A 19,881-nucleotide genomic window follows, 5' to 3' on the forward strand; every position below is an offset into this window, starting at 1 on the left:
TTGTCGTTTTTTTTTTTTTTTTTTTCTTCTCTCTCTCTTCTTCTTTTTTCCCTTACGATAAATTAGATGGCCAACACGATTAATAGATTTAGACTGACCTCCTGGAATATTGGGGGTATTACCTCCCCAATCAAACGAAAAACAATAATAGCACATTTAAGAAGAATTCATACTGATATTGCCTTTATACAGGAAACCCATTTAAAGACAGAAGAAATATTAAAACTCAAATGCTCATGGGTTAAAGAAGTTTTATTTTCACCTAGCAAACAGAGAAAGGGAGGAGTAGCAATTCTTTTGGGGAAAAAGCTAAATTATCAAATTCTTCATACAAAAAATGACTCTGAGGGAAGATTTATCATGGTAAAAATTAAGATTGATAAAGTAATATACACATTATGCAACATCTATGCCCCTAATGTTATTAATTGGTCTTTTTGGGAAACATTGCAGGCAGACATTATGATCTATAAAGAGGGTTACCTGATAGTTGGAGGGGACTTTAATATGGCACCCCAATATCCCTTAGATAGATTAAGACAACATCCATTGGCCCCCAGAACTAAAAGAGATAATATTGAATCCAAATTGTTTAACAGACTTTTTCAAAATCTTGGGGTTAGGGATATCTGGAGGTCACAAAATCCGGACTTAAGGGATTACACATGCCTTTCCAAGGTGCATAAATCACTCTCAAGGATAGATCTTCTTCTCTTGGACGAAGAATTATGTAAAACGAGAGTAATGGCAGGGATTCTTCCTATATGTATCTCTGACCACGCCCCTATTTTCTTGGAGTTCCAAGCTAGTGACCCCACTACTACAAGTAATCGATTTCATTTCCCATCTTACCTAGCCATGGATCTCAAATTTAAGAATTGGGTAAAACTTAAGTTAGAAGAATATATATCTTTTAATCAGGATTATATCAATCGTCCCACCATTTTCTGGGAGACAGCAAAAGCAGTGATCAGAGGTGAGATTCTGGCATATTGTATTAGGAGGACAAAGAAATTGAAATTTAGGGAGAAAGAAATCTTAAAAGCAGTATCTAATACATACAATTGCTATCTTCTACAAAAAACATCCAGCACCTGGGAACGATATACCCAGGCGCTGAAAGATAGAGATACTTTTCTTCTCTATAAGACTTCTCAGAAGGAGCTGAGATTCCAAGCTAAACTTTACAGATATGGTAGTAAGTCGGGTAAACTTTTAGCAAGATTAGTTAAAAAAGATAAAGAGGTTTTCATAATTGACTCCCTATTTGAAGATGGTAAACTGATAACAAAAATGGACGATATATCACAGATATTTTCATCCTATTATAAAGATTTATATTCTTTAAAAAACTCAAATATACCTGCTCGCGAAGATTTCTGGAGTAAGATTGTATCCTCATCACTATTACCTGACCAGATTGAAAATCTGAATCTCCCGATCACTGAAATGGAAGTATCAAGAGCAATTCATGACTTATCTTTGAATAAAGCTCCAGGCCCGGATGCCCTCCCCAACGAATTTTACAAAATTGCAAAGTTAACAATCTTGCCATATCTAACCTCATTATATAACAACATATATACAAAGGGTAACCCCCCTTCTCCTAATTTTGCAGCTTCCTGCACTACGCTGATCCTTAAGCAAGGTAAGGACCCAAAGAGGAAGGAGTCATATAGACCCATAGCCTTGCTTAATTCAGATTACAAGATTCTTACCACCATTCTGGCCTCGAGACTCCAAACAATTCTTCCTGGTGTTATTCATAAGGACCAAGCGGGCTTTATGTCCAAGCGTAATTCTTCAGCTAAGATAAGAGAATTGCTTCTTACTATTGATTTTTTCAGTACTAGGGAGAGTTTGGGGTCTGGAGGGCAGGGGGTCACTCCTGATCTAGCTGTTATAGCAATAGATGCCGAGAAGGCTTTTGATTCAATACACCATGATCATTTAATTCACTCCTTGCAACATTTCGGTTTTTATGGTAATTTCCTTAACTTTGTTAGCAATCTATATAATGTAGCGTCTACAAAAATGTTAATTAATGGCTCGACTTCTTCAGATATTTGGCTTAAAAGAGGTACTCGTCAGGGGTGCCCTCTCTCCCCACTCCTCTTTAATGTTTCCATTGAACCCTTGGCCATATGCATTAGGCAACAGTTGGAGGGGATTAAGATTGGCACGGAAGAGCTGAAAATTGCTCTGTATGCCGATGATGTTCTTATTTATATGTCTAACAGTGCCAACAATATTCCTAAACTTATATCCATCATTGAACAATTTGGTTCCTTCTCCGGGTACAGAGTGAATACCACAAAATCGGAACTTAGGTGGATCAAACCCCCCAAGGGACCTATGCTAAACATACCCTTCAAAATAGTCTCCAGAGCTTTTAAATATCTAGGGTTAATGATTTCACCTAATCCGGAAAAATGGTATAACCTTAACATTACCCCAGTTCTTAATAGAGTTATGAAGACTCTTAAAAATTGGCAGAATCTCCCCCTCTCGTTGTCAGGCCGCATAGCCTTATATAAAATGATTTGTCTTCCCAAAATTTTATATGTAATACAAAACATTTCATTGATCATAAGGGGAAGAGATTTGACAATATTTAACACTTCTCTGAGAAAATTCCTGTGGCAAAATAAAAAACCCAGAATTTCCTTACTTAAACTTTCTCTCCCCAGAGAACTAGCGGGCCTGGCTCTACCAGACTTAAAACTTTATAACTATGCCTTTTTACTACGCCTAATTTTGGACTGGGTACATGAGAGAGACTACGTCACTAACAATAATCTAGAAAGGAACATAACACATCCATATCTCCCTTTAGCAACTATTCACTGTAATGCTGCTCAATTATCAAAGGAGGTGAAAAAGATGAGAACAATCTATAACCCCCTTCAAGCCTGGTGGAAAGTGTGTAAACTCTTAGGTGTTGAACATAGGATTTCTAAGTTCATGCCACTATCAGGTAACCCTCAATTTCAAGCGGGAGTTCAATTTTCACCTTTCCAGAGATGGCATAAGGTAGGTCTAAGAAAGCTCTCTCAGTTACTAGATTTTGAAAGGACATGCATAAAAACCTTTGGCGCATTGAGAGCGGAATATAAACTCCCTCAAAAAGATTTCTTTGCATATTTACAAGCAAGGCATTTCGCATCTAATATAATAAGCACTTACGGTTGGAATTGGTCCCAGGGGCCAATAGAGAAATGGCTTATCTTAGCTAAAATTGGTACTATGTCAATTTCAACTAGTTATACAGATTTGAGCTCTACAAAAGGAGCCTCTAATCTGGAAAAAATCTCCACCAACTGGGCTCCTGCTTTAAGGCAAAGTTTTATAGAGACTAGTTGTATCCAATTCTCAATTGCGGAAACTAAACGAGTCACTCTTTCTTCCACATGGAGAGAATCTCACATTAAATTATTATTAATGACTTTCTTTACTCCAGAAAAGGGAGCGCGGTATGGTAATTTTAAATTTAGTTCTTGCCCTAAATGTTCCCTTCCTTCTGCTAATCTTATACATATGTTTTGGGATTGCCCAAAGCTGCAACAATTTTGGTCTAAACTACAATACTGGCTTAATACTATTCTGGGAACCTCCTCTCTGAGATTAGAGGTATCTCACATTATATTTTTATGGAAGGACTTAGAAGCTCAGATAGGCAATTCCAAAATTGTTAATATGGCCATATTAGCAGCCAGATATTTAATTCTCAGAAAATGGCGGGGAGGGACTGTCCCCAGTATTCCGGAGGTCAAAAACTGTCTAAAAAAACAATGTACTCTTGAGCAAATGGATACTAATTTAAATGAGGAACGAGAGGTCATTTCATTCTTTAAGAAGTGGGCATTTTTTATTAAATCTTTTCCTTCAAGTGAAATTGACCTCCTGATTCATCCATTTAGAAACTCAGAAATGGTGTTGTTGGGCTTATGGTAATTCATTCACTCTCTCTCCTTGTTTATTTTTTCCCTTTATTTCCTTTTTTTTTTTTTTTTTTTTTTTCCTCTTAGTTCTTTTACTTGTTTGTTTGTACGTCGGTTGTTTGTTGCTGTTGGGTTCACCCCAGTTAAGGATGAGGATTGCCGATTAAGTTATTGTCAGTTCTTAACTGGACGTATTTTAAGTTATAGGGGGAAAGTTAAACCTCTCCAACAGGTGATCATTTAATTGAGTGGAATAAACACTGAAATTTAGCATTAGGCAGGTTAGCCTAACACAAGGTACACTTCTTCCTTTTTTGGTTCTTGTTTGTTTTTTCTTTTTTTTTTTTTTTTTTTTTTATTTTTTATTTTATTTTTAGTTATATGTTCTTGTGTATTTATGAGTGTTCATTTGTTTCTTTATTTTACTTAATTAGGAAAAGCCCAACTAGGTGTACAAATATTTCATATAAAGGGATCAGTAATTTGGTATGTGATATGTGAAATTTTCCATTTAAAATTGCTTTGTTTTGTAATATATTTTGTTTTATCTGGCCCTGCGAGGCACAAAGAGATTGAAGTAATTTGATTGTACACTCTGTTGGTTATAAATAAACATTTAAAAAAAAAAAAAAAAAATTAAAAGTCCTATCTGAATAATGAAAGTTTAATTTATACTAGACTGTCCCTTTAATCATAGGGTAGGTTTGCTAGGAACACTCTCCCTATTTAAAGGGAAAGAGCACCAAATAATTAATCAATTAAAAACAATACAAAAGTATATGCAAATTTTACAAAAAAAGTATCTTAAATACAAATTCTATGATATCAGAAATAAAGAATGAGCAATATAAACAACAGCTGTATGATTATACAAAAAGTATTCAAAATGTGTCCAGTATGTTAGTTACTGAACAAACTTCCAATAAACATTAAACCAATAACATCAATATAAATATAAAAATAAATTACATGAACAACACTTTCAATATGAGGGTTCAGGTCATTGATCGAGTATCTCTTCCACCCAGGGGAGGTGACAGAAATAAGTTGCTATTAAACCAAGAACTATATTGGATATATAGATTGAGGACTGTCACCCCCCTGGGTTTTGAACCGTGAATGGGATATGAGTTATTTTGTTGAATAAAAAGGGAAAATTTAATATTTACATATACATATGCTATTATGTTTTCAGATTTTTCCATTCTTGGTCGGTATACTCTTATGCATTGGTGTAATAACATAATGATATGTGTCTTTTTATATCCCATTAATACTCTATTGCACTATAGCAGATTCCATTGTGAATTAATTTAGGGGTGCGCTTGTATTTGTGTACTGGTATACATATCTTCTATATTTATTTTTATATTTATATTGATGTTATTGGTTTAATGTTTATTGGAAGTTTGTTCAGTAACTACCATACTGGACACATTTTGAATACTTTTTGTATAATCATACAGCTGTTGTTTATATTGCTCATTCTTTATTTCTGATATCATAGCATTTGTATTTAAGATACTTTTTTTGTAAAATTTGCATGTACTTTTGTATTGTTTTTAATTGATTAATTATTTGGTGCTCTTTTCCTTTAAATAGGGAAAGTGTGCCTAGCAAACCTACCCTATGATTAAGTGCTCAGTGGAGCACGAAACTAGTCAGGGCGTTGGTCAGCCTTGTACCATTTTTTAATGTATACTCAATAAAGATCCGTTTTTTATAAAGCTCTCTGACTCCTCTTGTTGTGCGGCTGTACTCTTCAATTTTGCATTTTTACAGCTTCAGTGGTCGTTTTACAGCCGGCACCCCCGCAGCATTCATGTTGTTGGTTCAGACCACCTCCGCTCTTCTCGTGACGCCCAGGGCTTGTTCCGGATCTGTAGCCATTTTCCGCTGAAAAAATTAAATCCACAACCAAAAAAATAAGCTTTTCTCATAATTGAAAAGAAAACACTTAAAACATAAGCAGAGGAATCAAACTGAAACAGCTGCCTGAAGAACTTTTCTACCAAATACATCAAAACGGTAGAATTTAGTAAATGTATGCAGAGAAGACCAAGTCGCTGCTTTGCAAATCTGATCATCTGAACCTTCATTCTTAAAATCCCACGACGTGGAGACAGATCTAGTAGAATGAGCTGTGATTCTCTGAGGCTGGGGCCTGACCCGACTCCAAATAAGCCTTATGAATCGAAAAGCTTTAACAAAGATGCCAAGGAAATGGCAGAAGCTTTCTGACCTATCCTAGAACTGTAAAAGACAACAAATAGAATAGAAGTCTTCCTGAAATCTTTAGTAGCTTCAACATAATATTTCAAAGCTATTACAACATCCAGAGAATGTAAGGATCTCTCCAAAGAATTCTTAGGATTAGGACACAAAGAGGGGACAACAATGTTGTTAGATTTCACAACTTTAGGTAAAAATTGAAATGAAGCAGCGAGAGAGAAATTGAAATGAAGCAGAGATCCCCAGACAGCTCCCCAACCTGAAAGACTTGCATCTGTTGTGATTACAGTCCAGGTTGGACGAACAAAAGAGGCCCCTTGAATTATACAGTGGTGATTTAACCACCAAGTCAGAGAAAGTTGAACATTGGGATTTAATGATATTAATTGTGATATCTTTGTATAATCCCTGCACCATTGATAAAGCATACAAAGCTGGAGAGGTCTCATATGAAAACAAGGAAAGGGGATCGTGTCCGATGCTGCAGTCATGAGACCTAAAACCTCCATGCACATAGCCACTGAAGGGAATGATTGAGACTGAAGGTTCTGACAGGCCGAAACCAATTTCATTTGTCTCTTTCCTGTTAGATTTAGTGCCCATGACTCTGTCTCTATCTGGAAACCTAAAAAGGTGACCCTTGTCTGAGGAATCAAGGAACTTTTTTGGTAAATTGATCCTCCAACCATGTCTTTGAAGAAACAACACTCGTTGATTTGTGTGAGATTCAGGAAAAATGTAAAGACTGAGCTAGTACCAAGATATCGTCCAAATAAGGAAATACTGCAATACCCTGTTCTCTGATTACAAAGAGTAGGGCACCGAGAACTTTTGAAAAAATTATTGGAGCTGTCGCTAGGCCAAATGGAAGAGCAACAAATTGTTAATGCTTGTCTAGAAAAGAGAATCTCAGAAACCGATAGTGGTCTGGATGAATCGGAATATGAAGCTATGCATACTGTAAGTCTATCGTGGACATGTAATGACCTTGCTGAACAAAAGGCAGAATAGTCCTTATACTCACCATTTTGAAAGTCGGCACTCTTACAAAACGGTTCAAAATTTTCAGATCCAAAACTGGCCTGAATGAATTTTCTTTCTTTGGGACAATGAATAGATTTGAATAAAATCCTAGACCCTGTACCTGAAACGGAACTGGTATAATTACCCCTGAAAGCTCTAGATCTGAAAAATCAAAGGGAAATACCCAATAGGGGGCGCTACCAAGGTAAGTAATTTGTATGTGGGCCCACGTGACCCTAGATATGTTTCAAAACATCAATATACAGATAACAAATATAACAAAATATGGTATTGGTGTGTGTATACACACTACTAGATACCAGAGTCCTAGATCCTGGATGGAAGACAAAATCAAAGTCCTAGGTGATCAAATTTGGTTGAAGTATCAGTCTTCTCAAAAACTGAGGCAGCACTCGATCTTCACTCTCCAAAGGTTAATATATCTAGAATCAAACACAAGGAAAGAGGCGCCGTATGTGTGAATCTGAAACAGCCAACATCAGATAGAAAACATGTGCAGGGTACTCACAATATGAAAAGGCACTCCAATGTGCCTATAGGAGCAGGCTGGTATTCACAGCAAACCAGCTGGCTGAACAGGCAATCCGGGATAACCAAAGTGAGAGACTCTGAATCTGGATCCAACGATATGGAGACAGGAGCTAGGTGCAAACAAAGGCACACCACTGTGTGAATCTGTAGGAGTACACTGGTAGATTTACAATCTGTGCAGGGTACTCACATTCTGTAGCGGCACTCAATTGTGCCAATGGAAGCAGGCTGGCTTTCTCAGCAAACCAGCTGGCTGTGTAAGGAATAAAGCAGGAGCCTCCGCAGTACTCCGGATAAAACAGGTAGCTCAGAAATAATCGATTGAAATGAGGATATATGATTAAAAAAAGATTTAATAAAAAATAAAAACAATTAAAAATACATATATCACTCATGTACAATATGTAAGTGACATGCAACGCGTTTCTCGGAATCAACCGTTTCCTCAGGCTAGATCCGAAAAATACTTCAGAAAAGCCTGAGCCTCCACTGGATTTGCTAGAACGCGTGAGAGAAAAAATCTTCTCACAGGAGGTCTTACTCTGAATCCTATTCAATACCCTTGAGAGACAATGCTCTGAATCCATTGATTTTGGACAGAAACTGCCCAAATGTTTTGGAAAAGTTTTAATCTGCCCCCCACCAGCTGAGCTGGAATGAGGGCCGCACCTTTATGCAGACTTGGAGGCTGGCTTTGGTTTCTTAAAAGGCTTGGAATTAGATTCTTTGGGGAAAGATTGGCTTTCTGTTCCTTATTCTGTCGAAAAGAATGAAAACAATTAGAAGCTTTAGATTTACCCTTAGATCTTTTATCCTGATGTAAAAAAAAAAATCCTTTCCCCCCAGTAACAGTTGAAATAATTGAATCCAACTGAGAACCAAATAAATTGTTACCTTGGAAAGAAAGAGATAGTAATCTAGACTTAGATACCATGTTAGCATTCCAATATTTGAGCCACAAAGCTCTTCTAGCTAAAATAGCTAAAGACATAGGGGGGTAGTTATCAAGCCGTCTACTTTACCTGCCTTCGCTGGTTCAATACACCCGCCTAAGCTCGCCTACCATCGCCGCCGCAGACCTTCAAAATTTCGCCTAAGTTATCAAAAAAGCTGTCAAAAAGCCGCGCACCAAGTACGGGGCGATGAGCAGCGGACTGTGAGAGTTATCACTCATCTGATCTCGCTGCTCTTCGGCTTTTTGACAGCTTTATTGATACCCCTGTCACTAAGCACCCACACTGTTCTACCCCCTATACCGGCGCCCCCGGAGCTCCCCGCAACTCAATAAAGTTATTAACCCCTAAACCGTCGCTCCTAGACCCCGCCGCAACTCTTATAAATGTATTAACCCCTAAACCGCTGCTCCCGGACACCGCCGCCACCTACATTATACCTAGTAACCCCTATCCTGCCCCCCCTATACCGTCGCCACCTATAATAAAGTTATTAACCCCTATCCTGCGGATCCTGGACCTCGCCGCAACTAAATAAATAGTTTAACCCCTAAACCACCGCTCCCGGACCCGGCCGCAACCTATATTAAACTTATTAACCGCTAATCTGCTCCCCCTACACCGTCGCCACCTATAATAAATTTATTAACCCCTATCCTGCCCCCCCTACACCACCGCCACTGTAATAAAATTATTAACCCCTAAACCTAAGTCTAACACTAACCCTAACACCCCCCTAACTTAAATATTAAATAAATCTAAATAATATTTCTCTTATTAACTAAATTATTCATATTTAAAACTAAATACTTACCTTTAAAATAAACCCTAATATAGCTACAATATAAATAATAATTATATTGTAGCTATCTTAGGATTTATTTTTATTTTACAGGCATCTTTCAATTTATTTTAACTAGGTACAATAGCTATTAAATAGTTATTAACTATTTAATAGCTATCTAGTTAAAATAAAGAGAAATTAACCTGTAAAATAAAAACTAACCTAAGCTACAATTACACCTAACACTACACTATACTTTAATAAATTATTCCTATTTAAAACTAAATACTTACCTGTAAAATAAACCCTAAGATAGCTACAATATAATTAATAATTACATTGTAGCTATTTTAGGATTTATATTTATTTTACAGGTAACTTTGTATTTATTTTAGCTAGTTAGAATAGTTATTAAATAGTTATTAACTATTTAATAACTACCTAGCTAAAAGAAAAACAAAATTACCTGCAAAATAAATCCTAACCTAAGTTACAATTAAACCTAACACTACACTATCATTAAATTAATTAAATAAATTACCTACAAAAAACTACAATTAAATACACTAACTAAAGTACAAAAAATAAAAAAAGCTAAGTTACAAAAAATAAAAAAAATAAGTTACAAACATTTAAAAAATATTACAACAATTTTAAGCTACTTACACCTAATCTAAGCCCCCTAATAAAATAACAAAGCCCCCCAAAATAAAAAAATGCCCTACCCTATTCTAAATTAAAAAGTTACCAGCTCTTTTACCTTACCAGCCCTTAAAAGGGCCTTTTGCGGGGCATGCCCCAAAGAATTCTGCTCTTTTGCCTGTAAAAGAAAAATACAACCCCCCCAACATTAAAACCCACCACCCACCCCTAATCTAACCCAAACCCCCCTTAAATAAACCTAACACTACCCCCCTGAAGATCATCCTACCTTGAGTCGTCTTCAGCCAGCCGACCACAGATGAAGTCATCATCCAAGGGGCGCTGAAGAAGTCTTCAATCCAATGAAGTCGTCTTCCAACCGGGCGATGTCATCTTTCAAGCGGCATCTTCAATCTTCTTTCTTCCGGATCCATCTTCATCCCGCCGACGCGGAACATCCTTCTTCCCCGACGGCCGACGACTGAATGAAGGTTCCTTTAAGTTAGTTTATTTAATTGTATTTAATTGTAGTTATTTGTAGGTAATTTATTTAATTAAATTAATGATAGTGTAGTGTTAGGTTTAATTGTAACTTAGGTTAGGATTTATTTTACAGGTAATTTTGTATTTCTTTTAGCTAGGTAGTTATTAAATAGTTAATAACTATTTAATAACTATTCTAACTAGCTAAAATAAATACAAAGTTACCTGTAAAATAAATATAAATCCTAAAATAGCTACAATGTAATTATTAATTATATTGTAGCTATCTTAGGGTTTATTTTACAGGTAAGTATTTAGTTTTAAATAGGAATAATTTATTAAAGTATAGTGTAGTGTTAGGTGTATTTGTAACTTAGGTTAGTTTTTATTTTACAGGTAAATTTCTCTTTATTTTAGCTAGGTAGCTATTAAATAGTTAATAACTATTTAATAGCTATTGTACCTAGTTAAAATAAATTGAAAGATGCCTGTAAAATAAAAAGAAATCCTAAGATAGCTACAATATAATTATTATTTATATTGTAGCTATATTAGGGTTTATTTTAAAGGTAAGTATTTAGTTTTAAACATGATTAATTTAGTTAATAAGAGAAATATTATTTAGATGTATTTAATTAATATTTAAGTTAGGGGGGTGTTAGGGTTAGTGTTAGACTTAGGTTTAGGGGTTAATAATTTTATTACAGTGGCGGCGGTGTAGGGGGGGCAGGATAGGGGTTAATAAATTTATTATAGGTGGCGACGGTGTAGGGGGGGGGCAGATTAGGGGTTAATAAGTTTAATATAGGTTGCGGCGGGGTCCGGGAGCGGCGGTTTAGGGGTTAAACAATTTATTTAGTTGCGGCGGGGTCCGGGATCGGCAGGATAGGGGTTAATAACTTTATTATAGGTGGCGGCGGTATAGGGGGGGCAGGATAGGGGTTACTAGGTATAATGTAGGTGGCGGTGGGCTCCGGGAGTGGCGGTTTAGGGGTTAATAGGTATTATGTAGGTGGCGGTGGGCTCCGGGAGCGGCGGTTTAGGGGGTAATACATTTATTTAGTTGCGGCGGTGTAGGGCGGACAGATTAGGGGTGTTTAGACTCGGGGTACATGTTAGGGTGTTAGGTGTAGACAGCTCCCATAGGAATCAAAGGGATATCGGGCAGCAGCGAACATGAACTTTCGCTATGGTCAGACTCCCATTGATTCCTATGGGATCCGCCGCCTCCAGGGTGGCGGTTTGAAAACCAGGTACGCTGGGCCGGAAAAGTGCCGAGCGTACCGGCTAGTTTTTTGTTAACTAGCAAAAGTAGTCAGATAGTGCCGCACTTGTGTGCGGAACATCTGGAGTGACGTAAGAATCGATCTGTGTCGGACTGAGTCTGGCGGATCGAAGCTTACGTCACTAAATTCTACTTTTGCCGGTATCTAGGGCTTGATAACTAAGGCGAATCAGCCTCGCCACAAATACGCTGCGGAATTCCAGCGTATTTGAGGTTGACGGCTTGATAACTAGGGGCCATAGATTTAACATTAATTTTGAGGATATCAAAAATAGCATCATAGATAAAATGATTAGCATGTTGCAACAAGCGAACAATGCTAGACAAATCAGGATTTGTTTCCTGTTGTGCTAAACTTTCCAACCAAAAAGTTGATGCAGCTGCAACATCAGCCATAGAAATGGCAGGCCTGAAAAGATAGCCAGAATATAAATAAGCTTTCCTTATCTAAAGGGTCCTTAAAGGAAGTACTATCTTCCATAGGGATAGTAGTACGTTTGGCAAGAGTAGAAATAGCCCCATCAACTTTGGGGATTTTCCCCCAAAACTCCAATCTAATTGCTGGCAAAGGATACAACTTTTTAAACCTAGCAGAAGGAATAAAAGAAGTACCAGGCCTATTCCATTCCTTTGAAATCATATCAGAAATAGCATCAGGAGCTGGAAAAACCTCTGGAGTAACCACAGGAGGTTTATAAACAGAATTTAAATGTTTACTAGTTTTAATATCAAGAGGACTAGTTTCCTCAATATCCAAAGTAATCAACACCTCTTTTAACAAGGAACGAATATACTCCATCTTAAAGAGATAAGTAGATTTGTCAGTGTCAATATCTGAGGTAGGATCTTCTGAATCAGACAGATTCTCATCAGAGGAGGATAAATCAGTATGTTGTCGGTCATTTGAAATTTCATCAAGTTTATGAGAAGTTTTAAAAGACCTTTTACGTTTATTAGAAGGCGGAATAGCAGACAAAGCCTTATGAATCGCATTAGCAATAAAATCTTTTATAGTCACTGGAATATCATGTACATTAGATGTTGAAGGGACAACGGGCATTATACAAGTACTGATGGATACATTCTCTGCATGTAAAAGCTTATCATGACAACTGTTACATACTACCTTATCTTTGGTAGAACTGTTATCAGGCAGCAGGAATCCAACAGTGGTTTCTGAGACTGGATCAGATTGAGACATCTTGCAAATGTAAGAGAAAAAACAATATATAAAGCAAAATTATCAATTTCCTTATATGGCAGTTTCAGGAATGGGAAAAAAATGCAAACAGCATAGCCCTCTGAACATAGAAAAAAACAAGAGGCACATAGGAAGTGGGGTTTAAATAATCAAATTATTTGGCGCCAAGTATGACGCGCAACGCAAAATGAAAATTTTTGGCGTCAACAACATCCGGAAATGACGCAACTCGCGTCATGGTAGATGCAACCTTGTGCAAGGAACCTGGCATTAACTAAGATGCCGGAAATGGCGAATTTACGGCACCGAACGTATCTTCGCACCAAAAAACTTCTCGCACCAAGAATGACGCAATAAATATTAGCATTTTGCTGCCTTGCAAGCCTAATTTTGCCCATGAAATTAATGAAAAAAGTCAATTTTGAAAAGACTATGAGGCCCATTTATCAAGCTCCGTATGGAGCTAGTGGGCCCGTGTTTCTGGCGAGTCTGAAGACTCGCCAGAAACAGCAGTTATGAAGCAGCGGTCTAAAGACCGCTGCTCCATAACCCTGTCCGCCTGCTCTGAGCAGGCAGATAGGAATCGCCACAATTCAACCCGATCACGTACGATCGGGTTGATTGACACCCCCCTGCTGGCGGCCGATTGCTGAATACGGAGAGCGTATTGCTCTCTGCATTCAGCGTGGTCTTGCGGACCTGATCCGCTCTGTCGGATCAGGTCCGCAAGACCTTTCATAATTCGGCCTCTATACCCCAGGTAAAAAATAATAACTTCCTAAATATGTTTTCCCCATTTTCAAACTGATAGTCTGCAAAGGGAAATATACATAAACCTGACTCATGGTAAATATAAGCACAAAACATATATTTAGAACTTTACATTAATACATAAAGTGCCAAACCATAACTGAGAGAGTGTCTTAAGTAATGAAAACATACTTACCGAAAGACACCCATCCACATATAGCAGATAGCCAAACCAGTACTGAAACAGTTATCAGTAGAGGTAATGGAATATGAGAGTATATTGCCGATCTGAAATGGGAAGTAGGAGATGAATCTCTACGATCGATAACAGAGAACCTATGAAAAGATTTCCGTGAGGAAAACCATTGCATTCAATAGGTGATACTCCCTTCACATCCCTCTGACATTCACTGTACTCTGAGAGGAATCAGGCTTCAAAATGCTGAGAAGCGCATATCAACGTAGAAAATCAAGCACAAACTTACTTCACCACCTCCATAGGAGGCAAAGTTTGTAAAACTGAATTGTGGGTGTGGTGAGGGGTGTATTTATAGGCATTTTGAGGTTTGGGAAACTTTGCCCCTCCTGGTAGGATTGTATATCCCATACGTCACTAGCTCATGGACTCTTGCCAAATTACATGAAAGAAATAAAGGGGCAGTCTGCAGAGGCTTATATACAAGGTAATCACATAGGTAAAAAGTACATTAATATAAATTGTGTTGGTTATGCAAAACTGGGGAATGGGTAATAAAAGCATTATCTATCTTTTAAAACAAAAAAAAATTATATTGTAGACTGTCCCTTTAAACTTTACATTGCTGCGTTTTTTTTTTAAATACTTACCTTTTTCTTTAGGAAATCTATACCAGTGATTCTCCGACAGCAGCTCCTCTGTACTTTCCAGAGCAATGACGAAACCAGCTTCCACCAATCGTTGCAAGCACCCCATAGTTGTCCAGTTCATGAGACCACACGATGATTGGAGGAAGCCGATTTCATTATCGATATGCTAAGTACAGCATGAGAAGTGGCCCGAGGATTGCCAGTCTGGGTTTGCTAAAGAAAAATGTAAGTATTAAAAAAAAAAAAAAAGCTTCAGTGTAAATTTTAATGAATAAAAGTGCCCGTTTTAAATAGTATTTTTAAAAAACGGGCACTCATTCGTTAAAATTTACATTCACTTTTAGTAGAAGTAGTTAATTAACTGGTATGAATCTGCAGTATCCCCGCTATCTGGTACCATGTGTCTCACCGAGCTTAAAGGGACACTGAACCCAAATTTTTTCTTTAATGATTTAGATAGAGTCTGCAATTTTAAGCAACTTTCTCATTTACTCCTATTATCAATTTGTCTTTTTTTCTATTGCTATCTTTATTTGAAAAAGAAAGAATCTAAGCTAAGGAGCCAGCAAATTTTTGGTTTAGAACCATGGACAGCACTTGTTTATTGGTGCTGTCCAATCGGACAACCCAGTTTGTTCATCAAAAATGGGTCGCATCTAAACTTAAATTCTTGCTTTTCAAATAAACATACCAAGAGAATGAAGAAAATTTGATAATAGGAGTAAATTAGAAAGTTGCCTAAAATTGCATGCTTTATCTTAATCACAAAAGAAAAAATCTGGGTTCAGTGTCCCTTTAAAAGCAGCCTTTTGTTCTTAAAAAAAAAAAAAAAAGTTCAAATCGGCAGCATTCTTTGGCTGTCTGCCCAGAGCACAATTGTAACAAATGTAGCCAAATACTGTAAAGTTCTCAAATATGAGTCTGAAATAACTCTTGCAGCACTTTTCTATTTTAGTTCTCATAAAATAGCAATTTCTTATTAGCAGCATGAAATATTAACAGGGACAGAACAGTGTGAGCACAAGCTTTTCAGTATTAAGCTCTCCAATCATTGCATTAACCCCTTCTATTGCCGTTACTGCTTGAGAATCAACTGCTTTAGAGAAAATGTAAAAATCATGAGTTCTCATTCACTTCCCACAGGTCCCTGTCTAGTGCAGGATTTGGTTGGAGGTTACCACTGACATCAATTGGGATAGGAACTAGCTTTATTTGTGTACAGTGCAGTATGAAATTGGGCTACTTTGGATTCAAACAGGGTGGTTGCAGTTTTGTGTCATTACACTACTAGCAGTGATTACCTCCCCCGAGTCCTACATAATGACCTGTTTTTTCACATGAAGCCACGTCTAGACAGGGAGCCAGGGAAGAGTAAACATATGAAAGGGCATGTATGAGCCATTCACACACACGGCACACTGAAAGGAGAACTCACATCTGGATGATGACGCTCACCGTGCAGATCTGCCTCGGCCAAACAACAAAGTTTATATGAACAGCCCACAGAATCGCACCCCCTCTACCCACGCGGTATTCTGGGGCCTGTAGTTCATTTGGATTGCGGCCTGGAACATAACCAGCTGCATCAAGCTAGATGTAGGTGCTGGTAATGGTTAATAGTTGTTGGTGAGACAAGTGGGAGGACGCATTGGAAGATCAAAATCTGTCCACCACGGGTTAATTTCAAGGGGCCAGTGGCGCCTGGATTTTTCGAGCACTAATCTATACTCAAAGCATGGATTTAAACAATGTTTGTAATATACATAAGTAATGAAGGAGATAATGAACTGATCACACAGTAGTTACTTGACCCTTTGGTTGCCTAGAATATCCAGCAACAGAGATCCAACCCCTGGTCACACTAACCCACAGTAGTGGAACACACAAAGAAATCAACTGACCTTAACCTCAGTGTAACCATCTGAGAAACATAACTGCTACAAGAGACAAAAGGTCACCATAACAGAATCTTCCCTTTACTTAATATGCGCTAATCACCTGTAGCAGTATTTATAGGAACTTCATCCTCCTCAGTCTTCACCTGATCACACACATACGGTTCTCTTCTGTGCTCAACCGTGGAGCCATCTGAAGGCGTCACATCCATACGGCCTGTACAGTGAGAATACACATGTGCATGAGTAAGTAGTATCCATGGGATGTATCAATATCTCTCTTCTTATATATAAATAAAATCATGTGGTCACCCAGAAAATACTCTGTGCACATAATATAATTATTTAGCAGATTATCACTTATTATGCACACTCATCTGTGAAACAGGCACTGCAGATAGCACAAATATATGCACACTTACTTGTGATTCCTGTACTCTACATACATACATACAGACTAATCCGTGATCCATGTACCACATGTGCAACATACATACACATTAACCAGTAACCAGCTACTCAGACTGGACATATATGCACACTCCTGTGACTATTGCCATATTTACTATATTTTAAATTTGGCAAAAAATGTTAAACTCTCTAGCATGCTGCTTGTGTTTTGCACACTTACCTGTAATCCAGGTATTTTAGCCACCACCTGCATGCACACTCATCTGTAACCTACAGCTCATTCATAACATACTTGCACTCACTTTTAACCCTTGTGTCTCATTCATACCATACATGTACATTCACCTGTACCCCTCATCTTTTTGATACAACATACATGCACACTCACCAGTAGTAAACGTAATTCCTTTATAACAATTACTAGTGCTAAAGCCCGTGTACACGGGCCAATTTTTTAGGTACCGCGGTTCCAACCCTTGCTCCCTCTCTCTCCCCCCTCTCTTTTGTGCTCTCTCTCTCTCTCTCCCCCCTCTCTTTTGAGTTCTCTCTCTCCCCCTTATTTTGCACTCTCCCCCCTCTTTTGCTCTCTCTCTCTCCCCTCTTGTGCTCTCTCTCCCCCCTCTTTTGCTCTCTCTCTCTCCCACCTCTTTTGCTCTCTCTCCCCTCTTTTGCTCGCTCTCTCTCTTCCCCCCTCATCTGCTCTCTCCCCCCTCTTGCTCTCTCTCGCCCTCTTTTGCTCTCTCCCCCTCTTTTGCTCTCTCTCTCCCCCCTCTTTTGCTCTCTCTCTCTCCCCCCTCTTTTGCGCTCTCTCTCTCTCCCTCTCTTTTGCTCTCTCTTCCCCTCTTTTGCACTCTCTCTTCCCCTCTTTTGCGCTCTCTCCCCCATCTCTTTTGCGCTCTCTCCCCCTTCTCTTTTGCACTCTCTCTCCCCCTCTTTTGTGCACTCTCCCCCCTCTCTTTTAAACTCTCTCTCCCCCCCTCTCTTTTGAGCTCTCTCTCCCCCCCTCTCTTTTGAGCTCTCTCTCTCCCCCCACTCTTTTGCACTCTTTCCCCCCTCTTTTTGCGCTCTCTCCCCCTCTCTTTTGTTCTGTCTCCCCCTTGCGCTCTCTCTCCCTCTTTTTTTGCGCTCTCTCTCCCTCTTTTGCACTCTGTCTCCCCCTTCTCTTTTGCGCTCTCTCTCTCCCTCTTTTGCTCTCTCTCTCACTCTTTTGCACTCTGTCTCCCCCTTCTCTTTTGCGCTCTCTCCCCCCTCTTTTGCGCTCTCTTTTAAACTCTCCCCCTCTCTTTTGCGCTCTCTCTCTCCCCCCTCTCTTTTGCGCGCTCTCTCCCCCCTCTCTTTTGAGCTCTCTCTCCCCCTCTTTTGTGCGCTCTCTCTCCCCCTCTTTTGCGCTCTCTCTCCCACCTCTCTTTTAAGCTCTCTCTCCCCCTTCTCTTTTGAGCTCTCTCTCTCCCCCCTCTTTTGCTCTCTCTCTCCCCCTTCTCTTTTGCTCTCTCTCACTCTTTTGCACTCTGTCTCCCCCTTCTCTTTTGCGCTCTCTCCCCCCTCTTTTGCGCTCTCTTTTAAACTCTCCCCCTCTCTTTTGCGCTCTCTCTCTCCCCCCTCTCTTTTGCGCGCTCTCTCCCCCCTCTCTTTTGAGCTCTCTCTCTCCCCCTCTTTTGTGCGCTCTCTCTCCCCCTCTTTTGCGCTCTCTCTCCCACCTCTCTTTTAAGCTCTCTCTCCCCCTTCTCTTTTGAGCTCTCTCTCTCCCCCCTCTCTTGAGCTCTCTCTCTCCCCCTTCTCTTTTGAGCTCTCTCTCCCCCCCTCTCTCTCTCCCCCTCTTTCTCTCCCACTCTCTTCTGCTCACTTTCTTTCTAAATTCTTTCCTTCCTTCCTTCCTTCCTCTGGGTCTCTCCCGCCGGCCACGCCCCTCCCGCGCGCTCCCGCGAGGCCACGCCCCTCACCACGCCCGCCGGTCACGCCCCCATCACGGCACGCCCGACACCGGTCACGCCCCCACCAGGCAGCTTCCGCAGTGCGCACTACTCTGCAGCTGAAGGCCAGGTGTGTTTGTCCGCTCTTGTTATACATACGCCATGATTTAGCCTAAGATTTGGCGTTAGATCTTATTCTATTGGCACATTTGATGGCAATTATTCTTTTTATACATTTTTTCATATATATTCACATGAATTGATATATACCCTGTACACAATTTAAGAAAGTATCAACTTCAATTACTATATGTTTTCACATTTCTTTTCATACAATCTCCTAAGCGACCTTTTAGGTTTATTTAGGGTCCCATAGTATCATTAAGCGGATCTAGTACTTAACTTGTGATGTTACAGATGAGATATAAATGTTATAGTATAAATATTATAGTGTTTATCTCCCAATCTAGCCAACTTGTTATGTACTATTTGTTACATTTTTACATGTTTTTTATATATATATATATATATATATATATATATATATATATATATATATATATATATATATATATATATATATATATATATCTTTTACATATATTTATCATGTAATCTTTTATTTAATTTTATGATATTGTGTATACTATTATGGATTTATGTATTTTCCTGTATTACCTTTAAATTTAGACAGTTTTTAGTTTTGTGTTTGTTATTATAGTGTTCATTAACACTACAATTTTGTAACCACATATAGGTTTCTCCATGCTCACATCGATCTATCACACATTCTTTAGATCCTTATAAGATAACTTCAGATACATTATATTTGTAGATTTTTTTATACATTAAATATTCCTTTTGACATTGACACAATGTGATATTAAGCAGATAGTGATGTATGGATAAACTGACAATAAAATGCACATAACCACGCTACTTGTTACACTATGGCCCCTATTTATCAAGCCAT

The 19,881-nt window shown here is 38.6% G+C and overlaps 1 protein-coding gene across 2 annotated transcripts in view; it reads right to left on the reverse strand.

Annotated features, from left to right (window-relative positions):
- Window positions 1-19,881, reverse strand: part of LOC128657218 (zinc finger protein 3-like) — a 176,416-nt gene that overhangs the window by 59,596 nt on the left and 96,939 nt on the right. Inside the window, exon 10 of one of the 2 annotated variants that reach the window (XM_053711476.1) lies at window positions 16,734-16,804. In XM_053711476.1, the coding sequence (XP_053567451.1) occupies window positions 16,734-16,804 (71 nt within the window). Of the gene's footprint in view, window positions 1-16,690; window positions 16,805-19,881 lie in introns of both variants that reach the window. The other variant, XM_053711477.1, reaches the window with a different exon arrangement.

This window comes from Bombina bombina, chromosome 4 (assembly GCF_027579735.1).
Source record: "Bombina bombina isolate aBomBom1 chromosome 4, aBomBom1.pri, whole genome shotgun sequence".
NCBI lineage: Eukaryota > Metazoa > Chordata > Amphibia > Anura > Bombinatoridae > Bombina > Bombina bombina.